Source organism: Empidonax traillii, unplaced genomic scaffold (genome assembly GCF_003031625.1).
Source record: "Empidonax traillii isolate 1590-97213 ecotype Southwest subspecies unplaced genomic scaffold, ASM303162v1 scaffold184:size927826, whole genome shotgun sequence".
NCBI classification, from domain to species: domain Eukaryota; kingdom Metazoa; phylum Chordata; class Aves; order Passeriformes; family Tyrannidae; genus Empidonax; species Empidonax traillii.
In genome coordinates this window covers 737,432-752,307 of record NW_020955377.1, presented here as the reverse complement: position 1 = coordinate 752,307, position 14,876 = coordinate 737,432, and the positions used below count along the sequence as shown (strand labels likewise).

Genomic DNA, 14,876 nt, shown 5'->3' with positions numbered 1-14,876 from the left:
CATATTCTTCATTTATACAACAGTGGATGTATTGGAAAATGTTTTCCCAAAACCTAAATCATATTTATGTGCTAAATGTTGGGTACATAAATAATTATAAGGCCTTTGTAGCGAGCGCCCACGCACAGTTTTAAAAATGTACTTGCATACATGCTGCCATTTATTTTCTAATGTACTTAAGAAAAAATATATTTGCCATGGAAAATGTGTCAATGCATAGCGAATTTGTCACATTAGTGTTCAGAAATATCTATAAATAACCACACTCACCAAAATATTATGTGCACTTCTACATATTTTTACTGTTTAAAAAGAAAAAAAAAATCAGTATATTGTCGTCAGTTTTAAACTTTTAATACAAATTCTTTTTTAAAAATATTTTCCTCACTTTATTTTAAAAAGTCTTTATTAACAGTGAGGTGAAAAGTCACACACCGGAATAGAGAATCCAAAAAGGGACAGCACAATGTTGTATGACGTTTTAGGGCACTTCGGTGCCACCATTTTTTTTTTTTTTTATCCCCATAGAAATGCAGCAAGTAAATGAAAAATGCTGCTTCATTGACTTCTAACATGTATATTTTAGATTAAGGTGACAACTATATGATCACTGTTCCTATAGATGAAAATGGGCATTTGCATCTTCAGAGAGACGTAATTATTTTATGCTACAAATCTACAGATAAGATGTGCATTCAACAAAATCCATTTATCTTTTTCCTCTTAGCATCCTTCATACAATAAAATGCTTTAAAAGAAATCTTTGAATTGAATAATGTGCCACTCACGGAAGCATTTATACTGTCTGCCCTCTTTTCTTAACTAGTCTGTGAAATAGGGATTTTACTCAGCTTTTCCCTTCCTGGTGCTTTTAAAAATTCTGAGTAATAGGGAAAGAAAATATTCATCTGGAAGAAAACAAAGTAATGGAAGAGAATTTTCTCTCCATGAAGACACACAATAAAGTTTTACAAGGCAATAAAAGTAAAAGCAAATGACTGAAAACTTGGGTTTACATTCCTCCAACCTGTGCTGCTGTGGGTAACCTTTGGGCTTTATTAGGTTAGTATGAGCCACTCTTATATGAGAGTTAAGATAAAAGACAGTCTGTCTTTTATCATTCAATCAAAATATCTGCTTTGGTGTATTATAATCAACACTGCCTTACAAGTTTTTGTCCTTCATGGTTACTCTATCCCACAATGATAAAAATAGGAGTTCACTGGGATTTATCACTGCTGATGGGCCTGTTGATGATACAAGTGACACAAAAAGTTGGATACTGACACACCTATAACAGGAAGGGAAAACCTCTTGAGATGAAGAGGTTGCAGAGAAGTCCATGGAAGAGCTCCTCTTGGGTTCAATGCAATTTAGGTCAGACCCTTGAAAAGCAGGAGTCGTAATTTTCAGTTAAAAGCAAAGCGGTGAGAGGGTTGAAAGCAGTAAACTTAAATATTCAAAGTCTTCTTCTCGTGACTCCTGTGAGGCTTTCACCTCTTCCACTCCCCATCCACAAACAAGGTGTTTTCAGCCATATCCCTTATGGGGAACTCTCCAGTATTATTCCCTGCCCATGTTCCACCCTTTCTAAAGGTGACCTATTGTCAGGGACCAAACTGTATCAGTGAATACATTAACATATACACAATATGGATACAGTTCTCCTCAACCTGACTAATGCACACAGAATTGCAAAAAAAAGTGAGGAGAAGAAAACACTACATGTTAATTTGAATAATTTATGACTGAAGAGCATCCAGGCATCCAGAAAAAAAAGAAAATAAATTGTTCCTAAGAAGTGTTCCTCCTGTATAGGAGAAAGTAGAAAGGAAAGGCAGAATTCTGAATAGAGACAGTAAAGACTGATGGAAGAAAATAAGCTTTAAACAAAAAGATCTGCTGGATATTTATATTTGCAATTGCCATTTATGTAAAGAAATCTACATATTAAAGGTTTTGGCATACCATGTCAGGTTTCTATATCTTTATAATGTTCTGGGACATCTATGATAAACATTTCCTAAACTTCACAACCTAGGGTATAGTTCTGATTGTTCTCACTAAAACACTAGTGAGAAGACTCTTCTCATTTCTTTCAATGGAAGTAGATAGAAAAATCGATTGTGAAAGATACTTGAATTTTAAACTCAAGTCTACAAGGTGACAGAATTCCTGCTTGTTTTCTCAGATCCAAGCCCCTGGGCACGTGGTCATCCAACCGGGGAAAACCAAACAATGCTTTGTGTGTGGGTCAGTTACCTAAGTATTGGTACCTAATGTCATTTATGATGCCTTCCACCCAATGTGCCTTCCAAAAGACATGCCTTCTGCAGGATCTGTGGTGTCCACGTCCAGCCACATGGGTATTTCAGATACCCTAGGGTGTCTAAAGCGACCTTATAATCTTCAGTGTAGACAACTTAAACCCAGCCTTCATATTTAACAATATGTTTGTGCAACATCACAGACAGCATTCATTGACTCTGTCAGGACAGTATGAGCCTGTTTAATTCTGGATTGTGTAAATTAGACCTTATCTCATGGAGTTATAGCAGGTACTATTAAGAGTGAAGCACAGGAGTATTCATGTAGCAAACACTGTATAATTTCTATATAATTTAGAACTGCTTACTCTTGAGGTCTGGAGCAGATCACAGACACAACATTTCCAGAGAATACATCCCAGACAGTGCACAGAGCATTACTTCCTGACAGAAGCAACATTATTAATTTCCAGGGGATCCTTGATCCTCTTTTGTTGTTTTTACTCATGGTAATTTAACTATTTTTAGTGTATTACTTGATCTTTCCAAGCAAAAACTTTACTTCCCCGCCTAACCCCCCCAATTTTATTTAAAATGCCCAGAATGTCCATGAGTCTCTTGGTGCCATCACTTGACCATAAGGGAAAGCCTACTGCCAAAGAGATTTTAAAACATTTCAGCACATTTTATACCCTTCAGTTCTGCTAAGCTTGCCAAAAAGATGGGATAATGATGGTATTGGTCAGATCCCAGGGGAAATCAATACAGGTTTTTTTGGACACCAAATATCACGGCTCACAAGCAGATCCTGCCACCAGCTAACAGCATTTCAAAAGGCGTTTTTGTTTGAGGAAGGAAGAGGGATCACCACAGTGCAGCACAGCAGAATCTCTTTAGTAACACAAAGGATTAGAATCCACCTTTTACCTTGAACAAAACTCCTGAATCAAATTTCAGAGAAAAGGATGGGAATAACTTCATAGCAATTTTCCCATTCAAAAATCATATTCAGTGTGTACATTAAATTTCAGTTGTAGAAGGTCACATCAGAACAGTCGGAAACTACCACCGATGAAATTGGTTACAATATCTAAGTCACTGTTACATAAAATGCATTTACGGTATAATAGCTAAGGAATGCATGTAATTTAAAGAGGCCCCCTACTGCAATCACTGAGACTGAACATATGGAGTATAGTAAGTCTCAAATCCATTGCATTTAGTGTAGTGTGCAAGAGCTTTTCCTGTCCAGTGAGAACCCCTGGCTTAGCAAGAAAGTCAGACTGTCACATTATTATATTAGATTAAACCATCAACGACATCAGAAGAAGTATTCCTTTTGATTTTCACTGGCTGTGTTCTGCATGCTGAGCTCACTTTTCAACGCAGATTCAGCACTGTCTTCATTTTCAGATCCTTTTGCCTCATTTTTTGAGTATATGCCTTTTTTTTTATAGATGCGTATGGCTATGGCTGTGATGCAAAGGAGGATGAATATCACAACTGCTATCACACCTAGAGGAAGAAGAGAGAAAAAAAAAGTCATGAGAAAGGACAGGTAAATAATAACATGTGGGCCAGAGAGCAGGACAAAGAAGAAATGATACATCACATAATGGAAGGGCTTGCAGGGAAGCCTGCAAAATAAGAAGCCATAACTGCTTTCAAATCAGAGACAGCACTGTAGTACAAGCTTCATGGTGATTGTTTTGAAATATCACACACTGTTAAAGATAAAAATTAAAAGCCCACAGGAAACTGTTGTTTTTGAAACTTTCAAGTGGAAGACCACCAGGGGCCTGAAGGGACTGTAGATTTTCCTCCTTCACAATCAGGAGCTACATCTCTGCCAGGCTCCAAAATCAAGGCGTGGCAGATTAGGAACAGTAAGGAGAGATAAGCATGACCTTACAGACTCCCAGCCCATCTCCCCTCTTCCTCATTCTTCCTGTCATGATGGTCTCAGGCCCTTAGGCTCATGAGTCAGATAGTGGGCCAGGAGAGGAATTTGAGGAGAAATGAAACACAAAGGATCATGTTTGTCAAAGGGGCAGAAAGCAAGACTAGGCTGCTGAGAGAGAAAATGCAATAAGCAGCCTGGAAAACAGCTGCAATGCAGTAGATCAGCTATACTAGACGAAGGGACAGTCTGCTGCAAAACTTGGTCACTACTGCAAGAAAAATAAAAATACATAGTCTCTTAGCACTGTAAACAACAGCAGACCACCCAAAATTCAGCACATGTAATTTTTCTTGTTCTCTAATAAGAGCATCCATCCATCGTTGTAAGAATATGCAGTTTTTTGTATGGTATCATCTTCTCTGAAGTGGACTTTACAGTGTGAGTAATCTTGTTCTTATTTAGATTAAGTAGAACAGTCCTTTAGTTTCACAATCACAGCGGATGCCCTCTGTAAGACCTTTTCTATAAACTTGCTTTGTGTGAAGTAGCTGAAGTGGTACCAGTCTCAGTTACACTCATTTAAGGGTACTTTAAGCTTTTACTGAATGTTGTAGAGCTGGCTTTGTTTTGACTTTAAACAAACATAGTTAAGCAGTAGAAAAATTGTGAATTCATATTCCCAAATGTATTTAACTAAATGGTAAGGTCACTATTATCTTAAAAGGATTGCAACTACTGTAAATTGAAGTTAAAAAATTACTTTGTTGTTAGTACATTTAAAAATCCCCACCCATACTAAGTTACCTAGTATGTAGTGATCTTTATATGCAGATATTTATGTAAATAATACTCATCTTTTCAGTAAAAAAAGTTTTGAAAAAATTAGACATGTAAAGAGCTCAGAAACAATATTTTTAAATTCTGATCTCCCTGAATTCAGTGGTAAAAGTCTCAGTTCATGTATATAAAATTATATGGGTGTAAGTATCACTTTACAAACAGTAAGCTTCTAGACTTTATTATCTCTTATTTTAGTACCTTTGGCATTATTGTGTTAAGGGTCACTGATCACGCAGTGTGTTTTGGGCATGCCCTGGTCACAGCAGGTATTATTATTTAAATGATGCACAGGTGACTGCAGGTTCTTAATTCCACCTTCCACAGAGTTAAACACTTTTCATCCCATCGAGAAGCCTTGGCAGCCTTATTCAGCTAAATTCCGCTATTTCATTTGTCTACTAAGGCTTGTTAAAAAACTCTTAAAAGGTAAACTTTTTCATTATTGAAAAGATGGAGGGGATGACCTTTTCATCCCGCTGCCCTCTTTATGTCAAGATAACTAATGCAAATTGAAACAGTGAATTACCTGTGAAAACATCATCTTAATGATAAAAACCAAGTTTGGTTTTTTGTTGTTTTTTTTTTTTTTTTTTTTTTTTTTTTTTTTTTTTTTTTTTTTTTTTTTTTTTTTTTTTTTTTCCCCTCACTTCTTTCCAAGAGAATAAATACTAGCAGAAATTCTCACAGGGGATGATTGGCACGGAGGCAATACTATTTCTTGAGAGAAAAATACCGAACTGACATAGACGTATACTTGCTCCAACAGTGGTGACAGGAGTTTAAATTCTCCTGAGGTTCCCCAATCCCAAACTGTCCCCACGAAGTACTTAAGTACTCCTCATTCCTGCTAAAGAGACAGAAATGGTAGGCTTCCCCACTGCAACAGAGATGGATCGTGTCTTAAGGACAATCAGCCAGAAAGACACAGTAACAGAACCTGTATATCCTGATTATCAGTCTTGCACTTTAGGCACAACACATCTATCCTAAGCTTTATACTCTATGTGTTCTGACAGGCATAAAAAGTAACTATCAACACGGCCACTTTAGGAGTAACTGAACTCTACGTGGTTCTGCCCCTATGCTTCTCTTAAAAACAAAACAAACAAACAAACAAACAAAAAAAAAAAAAAAAAAAAGAAAGAGAAAGTTTTGGAAAAAGTTTGTGGGTGATCATTTATAGTTCTATTTCAACTGATCAAAGTAGCCAAAAAGAAACAGGAAGAAAACGGAGGATAAATTATACTTCAAATCAACAGCAATTGTTTTATTAGTATTATTATTTTAACATGCATTTTATTTTTAAGCTGTAAATCAATGGAAGTGATAGTCTGTCCATGAGTACTTTGCTTTCCAAATGTGAAACTTGGATGAAACCTCTTTAGACTGTCAAAGGGTTGATTCAAGCAGTGTTAAACATCATTTTCTGAAGAAAAAGTCTTTATTATTCAGACCTATTAAAGAAAATTTTGAACCTTACTTGTGCAGTAAAAGGTAATGTTTTGGCAAAGTCAAGAAGAGAAGATAACTCTTTCCTAAATATACACTATTTGTTACGACAAATCCAAGTACATTTTTTAGTCACAGACACCACTATTACACAGGCTGGAAAACTGTTCATACTGTCTTATTTTTCAGCAGACTGTTTCAATGTATGGAAAAAAATGATGACATGAATTTATGTAATAGGAAAATATGAGAGCTATCAATTGCATTTTACTGCAGTGCTTGATTTTTGTTTGTCCACCAGTTGTAGTAAAATGAAGACTTTCTACTGGTTTGTTTATGAGCACAAAGCTAAACTGACTTCAATATTAAAAGCCTCATAGTTAGAAGAAAAAAAAAAAGGTTCCTGCAAAGTTTTTATAGTCCCTATTACCTCCAATAATTGCAGAGTCACTTCTGATTGCATTAGCTAAGGGCTTTCCCTCATCTATTGGTCCAGAGTGATCTGCAGCAGAAAAAAAAAAGAAAGAAAATGACAGACAAATAGAGAAGGGTCTTCAAGAAATTCTCACAAGGTTACAAGCTCATTTACAAAGTGGTACAGAGGCAGCAGTGTGGGTCAGTAAGCATGCAAAGAGAAACAGTGATGCAGGTGACACTTTGCAGAGATAAAAAGAGAAATGTAAACATTCAGAAGAATAGATAAGGGCTATAGAAAAGGAAGTAAATACATACGAAAGAGAATTGTTTTCAAACTACCCCTGAGATATTAACCCACATGGAAAAATAAGAAGCCGATTGTGATTCAGGTCATGAGCACTGTATTTAGATTTTGCTTCAGAGATCAGAGAAAGTGATAACCATATGCTACCTGCAAACGAATGGGTTGTTTCACTTGATGTTGAGTCAGCTCCAGCTAAAGCACCACAGTTGGATTCAGTGAAATGTCCCTTTACAATGACAGGGGCTGAGCTGCTGTGGTGCAGTGCAGCCTTCAAAGGGGCGATGTGGTTGAACTGCACTGAAGAGAGACATCCAACGAACCCCTGAGAGTTTGCCTTCATAGTCTCCTCATCTACGTCGCTGCTCTCTGCTAATCAAAAGGAACAGAACACAATTAATCATAGTACACATGTACAAAATAAAGCGACAGAAGAATAAATGAATAATTAACCTATGTTCCTCTGAGCATATTCGAGTTGCAGCAACATATGTAGATGCACTGAATCCCTTTCTTGCCTGTCTTTAATGAAAAGCCAGTGAGATACATTCAACCTCTTTCTTTTCTTTTTTCTTTTTCCTTTTCCAGATGATAGTTACTAATTAGCTAAGGGATATGTTTTTAAATCACAACAGCAAGTTCCAAAGCAAAAAGTTTCTAACGTAACTAAAATATTTAAATCGAAATGCAACACTTTTTCACTCTGCAAAAGAGTGAGGGTACAGCATGTATCCTTCAAACCCACATTTTATTAGATGCCTTCCCATAAGGAACATATTCCATCCATAGATTCATATACCTACTCCCTGTCATCATGATCAAGTCTATGAAAACAACAACTCTTCGAAGATCTCAGATTCTGAAAATCCATCAAGATATTTTCTGTGAAATTCTAAAAAAGTATTAGTGTTCCAATTTACTATACATTTTAAAATATTATATCATTATTTGTCCCAAAAAGGGAAAGGAAAAAAAAAACACCCTATACCTCCTCACCTTATTTTCTTGAGCTGCCTTTCTGAATGCATGTACACAGCATGTCAGAACTCTGTTTATTCACCAGGTAATGCTCACTAATGCACTAATTTGGATGTGGAAAACAAGCCTTTTATTATTTACTCTGGTAGTTCTAATTTAAGCAAAGAATCTGGAAACACTAGGTATTCAAAGTGGACTCACGAGGCAAGTCAATTTTCAAGTTTTTGAAAATAAAACGGGAGTTTCATCTCATTCATTTCCACCTCCAACATACCCTAGAACCCATGAGTGAACCTGTGATCTTTACAGTGGCTACCATGACAATTTTAAGCACCAGCATACAGTGTACTCCTCAGTAAAATGTAGGTTAATATTGAAAAATTGGTTAATGTATTTGGGTAGAATGTTGCAAAATGGCACAGCAGCATTTTCCTCATCTACTCTCTGCTTGTTGCAATGATATATTATTAGATAGATGGGTGTTAGCCAAAAGTCTGCTCACCTACACTGATGGAGTACATAAAAAGCTGGCTGTTTAACTGCCTTTTTTCTCTTTGCATCTGCTTGTGATGATTGCCTCTGCACTGAAGGATCTGCTAGGACTGGATGTTTTAAGAAAAAAATTAACATTGAGGCGGCAAGTAAACATAGTCCCAGACCCCCTGCAATAAAAGTATATCCCTCTAACTACAAGCAGGATTGAAAACCTCATGAGTAGAGTGCTTTGTATTATTATATTTTGCATACAGATAATTTAAATATTGTATGCATATAATAGAAAGGAAATTAGATATTTTAAATCCTTTCAGTTCACTTTACTCTTTAATAAGAAAATACTGTTGTGATAAAGTAGAACTTTTTATTAGATCGAGCAATCTTGATGATATAAGTGAAAAAATTAGGGATGACGACCATTCTCCACTTCAGCTCTGAAGTAAAAAATTGACTGAAAATGACACACATAAAACACAAATTGTTTATTGGAGATTGTGTATTGTAGTAAACTGTAGTTATGCATCCTTAAGTATCTTTACAGCAATTTGTTTGCTAAGTATGCTCAAGTTTTTTCACCAGAGACAAATTACTCCACCAACACTTTTTTTTAATTAAAGAAGGAAAAAAACAAACCACCACCACCAACAACAACAAAACTCAAAAGATAAACAGAAACTCAACAACTCTTGAATTCTGCTTCAGCCATCCATCCTCTGAGAAACAATAAAGCAGAAAGTCAGCTGAGATACAGCTCATGTCAGAACATTTTTAAGACAAGACCTGTGATGCTTTCTAATAGCTTTATATTTTATATTGTGACACTGAAAACTTCACACAATATTTCAGGTAAGCCTGCTCAAAGTCAGAGCAGATTGGGACAATCCCCTCTCTGGCCTGGCTGGTGATGCTTTGCCTGATGCCCCCAGGACAGGGTTGGCCCTCCTGGCTGCCAGGGCACTGCTGACTCAGATTCAACTTGCCATCAACCAGGACACACAGGTCCTTTTCCATGGGGCTCCTCTTGGGTGTTTCATCTCCCTGTCTGATGGTACATCCAGAGCTGCCTCATCTCAGATGCAGAATCCAGCACTTGTCTTTGCTGAACTCCGCGCAGCTGGTGATTGCCCAGCCCCTTTAATTTGTCAAGATCTCTCTGCAGGGCCCCCCTGTCTTTGAGGAGGTCAACAGCTCTTCCCAGTTCAGCATCACCAGCAAAATTAGTGCTCCTTTAAGTCCTGCATCCAATCATTTATGAAGCAGTTGAAGATCACTGGGCCTGACGTGGAGCCCTGTGGAACCCCACCAGTGACCAGCTGGTTTTATCCGAAGGATCCTGTGAGAGGCAGCATAAAAATCTTTACTGAAATCCAAAGAGGCTACATCAACTGGCTTCCCTTGATCAACTGGGTAGGTTTTGTTGCCATTAAAGGAAATTAAGCCTGACAAGCAGGACTCTCCCCTCGTGAAGCCGTGCTGGCTGTGACTGATGGCTGCGTCGTCCTTCAGGTGTTTTTCAATACCTCCTGGAAGAATCTTCTCCATAATTTCATCAGGCACTGAAGTGAGACTGACAGGCCTGTATTTTCCAGGGTCAATCTTCTCGCCCTTCTTGAAAATCAGGACAACACTAGACACGTTCCTGTCAGCTGGGACCTCTCCAGATTCCCAAGGTCATTCAAAAATCATTGAGGGAAAAAAAATCATTATAAATACCTGATTCATTTTTATCATCGATTTCTGGGAGCAGGAAATATTCTTTTTCTATTAGCTAAATTTCAGCCAATATTGTTTTAGAGTTATGCTTAAATGATCATTATTTTTTCCATTCTCTATGCATGCCTACATGCCAGTTCCTTTCTGTAAGTTCTATAAATAAAATCTACATTCCAAAAATGTGTATTTCTGTTTTTCAGAATTGAAACCCACAACCACCCATTTTATGGGGGGGTGAATAGACTGAGAGCACCCCTGAGGAGAAACACTTGGTGAAACTGGTGGATGGAAAGTAGGATATGAGCCAGCAATGTTTGCAGTTCAGAAGGCAAATCTTTCCTGGGTTGCATAAAAAGATGTCTGGTGAGCAGAGTGAGGGAAATGACACTCCCCCCTCGTCATGATCCAGTAATTCTAGAGATGCTTCTGCCTGAATTAAGGTGCAAACCAGATCACATGTCACAGTCATTAGTGGATTTTATTTAACAGTAAATGTGAGGTAGAGAGAGAGAGAAAGAGTGTGACAGAGAGACAGATTTGTCACCACTCTGTGTATTCCAGTGGTGCCCCATTGATCCTCTTCTGGGTGATGAGAGTCCCAGTCTTGTTGCAGTGATGGTCACAGTCTGGATCCATCAAGGGAGGCCCAGGGAGGTGAGGGAAGAAGTCTCAGTGAGGGAAGTCCAGGGTGCTGAGGGAAGATCTGTGTGAGGGAAGAAGCACATCTGGTGGAGGAAGAAGTCCATGGTTTTAAGGGAAGCCCCATGTGTTTGAAGTCCAGCGTGGTGAAGAAAGAAGTCCAAGTGTGTTGAGTGATGTCTGTGCTGTCTTTTATTGGGCTTAGGCTAGGTGCAAACACCCCCAGATCTCCCTTGGGATGGGGAGTTTTGCAGTGGATGATGTAATACTGGATCATGGGATATTTTGTGACTTCTAAGACCTTACAGTTGCTTCCAATGTCCATTATGGCCATTACCAGCAGATGTTAATATCATCAGGCCATCTGTGAATTGTCCTGATGCTCCCCCAGAGGGGAGTTTTCACAGCCAAATCATTTGTGTAAGGACAAAGAAACAGGATTTGCCTCTTTTCTCATCTTACCCAACTTGTTGCCTGAAGTGGGTGTGCATGCCCTCGGCATCTGGGTGGTTTCTTTGCCCATCAGAAGCTTTCAGCTTGGTTTTCTGAGCCATCAGTATTCCAGTCTTTCACACTTGTGGATACATTCTTCACTTGGGATAACTGGACAACAGTACCACCTTACCACGAGTTCCTGTCACAATCCAAATTATTTGACATATTCAGGCAGAGGTGGGGGGCTTTGTTGTGCAGCTGCTTCTTTTGCACAGTCTGCTACAGTGGATAAAAGTCTTTGTGCCTCACACTCCTCTGCTCCATTCTTGTGAGACCCCCCCAGAAGCACTGTGTCCAGTTCTGGAGTTCCCAGCAGATGAGTATGAACCTGTTAGAGCTGGTACAGAGGAGAGCCACTGTAAAGTAATGGTCATAGGGCAGCAATACTTCTCCTATGGAGAAAGGCTGAGAAAATTGGGGTTGTTCATCATGGAGAAGAAAAGGGCCCAGGGAGACCTTAGGAGGGCTACAAGAGAGCTGCAGAGACTTCTCACAGTGATAGGACCGAGGGCAATGTCTTTGAACTGAAATAGAGTGGGTTTAGATTCAACATGAAGTAGAAATGCTTTACTATAAGGTTGGTGAGGCACTGGAACGGGATGCCCAGAAAAGTTGTAGATGCCCCATCCCTGAAAGTGTTCAAGGCCAGGTTGAATGGGGTTTTGAGTAACCTGGTCTAGTGAAAGATATCACTGCCCATAGCACAGAGGTTAAAAATAGATTATATTTTAAGAGTCTTTCCAACTCATTAAATGATTCTGTATTTCTATGATCTTACACTGCAGCCTGTTAAATTAATTGCACTGGAAAAACGTTCAAATCTTTCTCAGTTACTCCCCTTGCCTATTTATTTTTCAAAACTTCTATAGGTCAGAAATCATCTTAATTATGCTTCTCTATTGTGAAACTGGACTGCAGATTTCATTTAGTCCTTTTTTTTTCCCTAGATGAGATTCCATTAGGAAAGTGTGTATTTAGAACTGATTTTTGTGTGTATTTGTATGTGCATGTAAGCACATCCATGTCTGACAGAAAGAGTTAAACTTCAATTTTTCCTCAGTATAAAGTAGAAAACACATTTCATATATATTTTTATTTGGATTTACATTCTCTGAATGGAAACATATGTCAGACAGAAACTGGGAGAGACTTACTGCCCATCCAGTGGCATGATGGGCTATTTCAGATAATGTTCTGCTTCTTAGCAGAAGATTATTTTGGAAAACATAAGCATTTTTTTGCTATCAGGAGAGTATCTCCGAGTGTATTACCATGGCAGAAACACTGATTTATCAAAGCACTTATACTATTCCCACAGGTACTATAGGAAAAATGGTAGACTTACATGGATCTTGGAGCAGCACCTCTGTTCCACAGTAATAAAATTCCTCTAAATAAAACCACATGCAACTGAATGTGAAGAAAAAAAACTTCTTTGATGTTCTGGTTTAAGGTAGGTCTTACATAAAAACATATAATTGGTTCCCATAAGCTCAGGGGAGAGCAAGGTGAATTAATAAATTGTCTATACTAAGTACAGAAGAAAACCCAATGTCTTCTGTCACATATCACATATTTCTTATGAGGAAAGCCTAAGGGAGCTGGGCCTGTTCAGCCTCCAGAAGAGATGAAAGGAGGGTGTCAAGAGGATGGACCAGGCCCTGCTCAATGGTGCTGAGCAATAAAACAAGAGGCAATGACCAGAAACTGATGCCCAGGAAGTTCCACCTGAATGTAAAGAAGAACTTCTTTACTGTGCAGGCAACCAAGAACAGGAACAGATTACCCAGAGAGGGTGTGGAGTCTCCCTCTCTGAGGATATTCAAGAACTGCCTGGACACAATCCTGTGCCATGGGCTCTGGGAGCAGTTTACTGGCTGAATGCTCAAGTATCAACAAGATGGAGAGGGAGGAATTACCCTTACCAAATTTTGTTTTGGAATATGGTTCATAATTCACAGTTAAAAAATGTGTTTATTAAAAGTAGATAGAACTGTTTCTAGTAATAGCGATAACCTCAGTGCTATATAAAATCATAAACATTTAAGACCTATAAGCTTAGATATAATTCTTTTCCAATAATTCATATTTTTGTAATTTTTTTTTGAGTCTATGCTTCATCCAAGACCACTTGTGGAAGGTTTAAAATAGTCAGTCTAACTGCAGTAGGGTGAAAAGGTCAGTGTAGCCTTAGTGAATACATATCACAAACTACATCCCTCTGTTTTCATATTGTTGCAACAAAAAGTGTTATTACAGGAAGAATGCACAAATGGTGCATTGATCTGGGAGTGTAAAAACAGAGACTTTAACTGTTTAACATCTTTGTTGGTGGCATGGAGAGCTCGAAGTTTGCCAGTGCCTGGTGCAGCTGATGTGCTGGAGAGGAGAGATGCCCTACACAGGTACCCACCTTGCCTGAGAGGTGGGCCTGTGAGTACACCATGAGGCTCAGAAAGGCCAAGTGCAAGTCCTGAGTTGGGTCAGGGCAATCCCAAGCACAGATAGGGGCTGGGCAGAGAATGAATCGAGAGCTGCCCTGAGGAGAAGGACTCAGTGCACAAGAAGCACAACAGGAGACAGCAATGTGCACTTGCAGCCCAGAAAAACAACTACATCTTGGAAGAGTTCAAGGTCAGGCTGGATGGAGCTCTGAGCAACCCTGGTGTAGTGGGACGTGGCCCTATCCATGGACTGAGGTTGTCTTTAAGGTTTCCCTCCAACCCAGGACATTCTATTATTCTATGATTTTATGATCCTGGGCTGCATCAAAAGCAGCGTGGCCAGCAGGTCGAGTGAGGTGCCCCTACCTCTCTGCTCTGGTGAGACTCCACCTGGGGCACAGCACCCAGCTCTGGGGTCCCTGGCACAGGAAAGGCGAGCCCTTGTTAGAGTGAGTCTAGAGGAGGACCATGAAGATGATGAAAGGACTGGAGAACCTCTCCCATGGGGAAGAGCTGATAGAGCTGAGGCTGTTCACCCTGAAGAAGAAGAGGCTCCAGGGTGACCTTACAGCAGCCTTCCACTGAAGGAAGCCTCAAGAAAGCAGAGAGTGACTTCTTACATGGACACGTAGTAATAGAACAGAGGGGCTTTAAACTGAACAGTTGTGGATTTAGATTGGAAATCAGGAAGAAATTCTTCGCTGGGTGGATGAGAGACACTGGAACAGGTTGTCCAGAGAAGTAGTGGATGTCCTCTCATTGAAGGTGTTCATGGCCAGTGGATGGGCCTTTGAACGACCTGTTCTAGGGGAAGCTGACCCTGCCCACAGCAGAGGTGTGTGAACTGGATGATCTTTAAGGTCCTTTTCCACCCAAACCTATGATTCTATGAAATTACTTTAGAGGAATGAGTAATATCCTTTAAATTTGTACCA

The 14,876-nt window shown here is 39.1% G+C and overlaps 1 protein-coding gene across 1 annotated transcript in view; it reads right to left on the bottom strand.

The window, feature by feature from the left end:
- Positions 1-285: 285 nt before the first annotated feature.
- LOC114058715 (contactin-associated protein-like 4) overlaps positions 286-14,876 on the bottom strand; it is a 196,894-nt gene continuing 182,303 nt past the window's right edge. The window contains exons 22-24 of the mRNA XM_027886292.1: positions 7,328-7,546; positions 6,890-6,961; positions 286-3,782 (exon numbers count right to left, since the gene is read on the bottom strand). Of these exons, the coding sequence (XP_027742093.1) occupies positions 3,589-3,782; positions 6,890-6,961; positions 7,328-7,546 (485 nt within the window). The 3' untranslated portion in view covers positions 286-3,588. The remainder of the gene's footprint in view (positions 3,783-6,889; positions 6,962-7,327; positions 7,547-14,876) is intronic.